Source organism: Echinops telfairi, unplaced genomic scaffold, assembly GCF_000313985.2.
Source record: "Echinops telfairi isolate 266 unplaced genomic scaffold, ASM31398v2 ScPeMD7_31;HRSCAF=116, whole genome shotgun sequence".
In the NCBI taxonomy this organism is placed as follows: Eukaryota; Metazoa; Chordata; class Mammalia; order Afrosoricida; family Tenrecidae; genus Echinops; species Echinops telfairi.
In genome coordinates, this window is record NW_022103928.1 from 22,880,710 (window position 1) to 22,882,266 (window position 1,557).

At 40.7% G+C, this 1,557-nt stretch overlaps 1 protein-coding gene across 7 annotated transcripts in view; it reads left to right on the plus strand.

The window, feature by feature from the left end:
* CFAP20DC (CFAP20 domain containing) overlaps positions 1-1,557 on the plus strand; it is a 277,597-nt gene that overhangs the window by 174,110 nt on the left and 101,930 nt on the right. For all 7 annotated transcript variants that reach the window (XR_006680044.1, XM_045289987.1, XM_045289989.1 and 4 more), the window contains one exon: positions 11-104. Coding sequence is in view for 6 of the 7 variants with exons in the window: in XM_045289987.1 (XP_045145922.1) it covers positions 11-104 (94 nt within the window). In the remaining variant the exon portion in view is untranslated. The remainder of the gene's footprint in view (positions 1-10; positions 105-1,557) is intronic.

A 1,557-nucleotide genomic window follows, 5' to 3' on the forward strand; every position in this document is an offset into this window, starting at 1 on the left:
CCCCAGAGGGGTGCCCGTTTACTTTGGATCTGAAAGAGGAGCGCAGTGAGAGAAGTAGAGGGGCCCAACTGGATGGTTTCGATGGCGATGACAGCAGTGAAGAGGTATGTTGCTTGATGAGCAAAGCCATGGTAAAGTGCACAGAATTTAGTTTCTTTCGTGCCAACGTGCCCAGAAAGCAGTTGAAATGAAGGGGGCAGGGGGCGGGAACCTACTGCTATTTAGAATCGGGTGGCAGATTGCAATGTCAGTCGACGGTTGCATCAGGTTGTTACGGTCACTGTAAATTGTGGCCTCTTGATGAACAGTCCGCCACTTGCACTTTTCATTATGGAAGCCAGTTTTGAGGTGGTGGTGGTTGTTCTCATTTTAATCTTTGTCGTATAGAATGAGAAATAATATGCAGTTCAGCTCCAAGACCAGTCAAATCCATGAGAACACACCGTTCTGGGTCTCTAGGGAACTGATGTGGCAGTTGCTCAGCATTTTGAATTGACAGTTTTCTGGCTTCCGTACTCCCTCGCCATCTTTTCACCTTAGACCTATTAGGCCTCATTATCTTCCATATGGTCTCAGAATTTCAAGAGTTGTGCCAATTAAAGTTTAGATCATGAATCATGGATTATTGTTGGGACTTGCCTTACCAGAAGGTCGTCTGTTTTGGAATTATTGAGAATACAAGTATATCTTATAAATTAGTTAAATTCATTAAAAAGTTTTTAAAGGTTTGTTAAAAATAAAATCAGCTATAGTTCTGAAACATTTATTTAGTACCTAAGACATGACGGTCCCATTCGAGATGAATTTTTGTATGAACTTTTATGAGCTTTAGTTAATAATGGGCATACATATTTTCTAGGAAAAAATGATTTTAAATATGCAAAGTGTAGTCATGTTATATGATTTAGTAAAATCATACAAATTAGTTCTGCATTAAAAATATGGAAGATGGAAGGCTGTTTTTATGTCTGATTATAAAACTTTTTTCTAAAAAAAAAAAAAACAACTTTAACTGATCAGTCCTCTGGAAAGTGGGAAGTAGGGCATCCAAGAGCTTAAGCCCATTCTTCAAAGCCAGTTGAGAATATCACAGGTTTGTTCAAGCAGTAACTGTGTTTTTTGCATCTTTTAATTAGTTTCTTGAGCAAAGTGCATGGAGAATCCTTTTTTATACAATATCCTTATTTCTGAGTGCAGTGAAATAAATGGAAGCATACCAAACACAAGCCTCCTGTCAACTCTTTTCTATGAAATTTGTACATTTGATGCCAGCAAATTAAGGGCTGCTGAATGCCTTTGACCCTCTCACTGTTATTAGATGCTGTTCGATTTCTGACACACAGTGACTCCATGTGACTGCCCCATGGGGCCTCCCTGGCTCTCATCTTTCTGGAGGCAGAGACCAGGTCTTTTCTTCTGGAGCTGCTGGGTGGGTTTGAACCAACACCCTTCGGTTAGCAGCCAGCCAAGCTGTAAAGTAGACATTTGTCTTCAGCCCATAAAGGGTGCCCCATCTTTCAGCAGCCACAGCCCGGGAGGAATCAGATGTCAATTCAC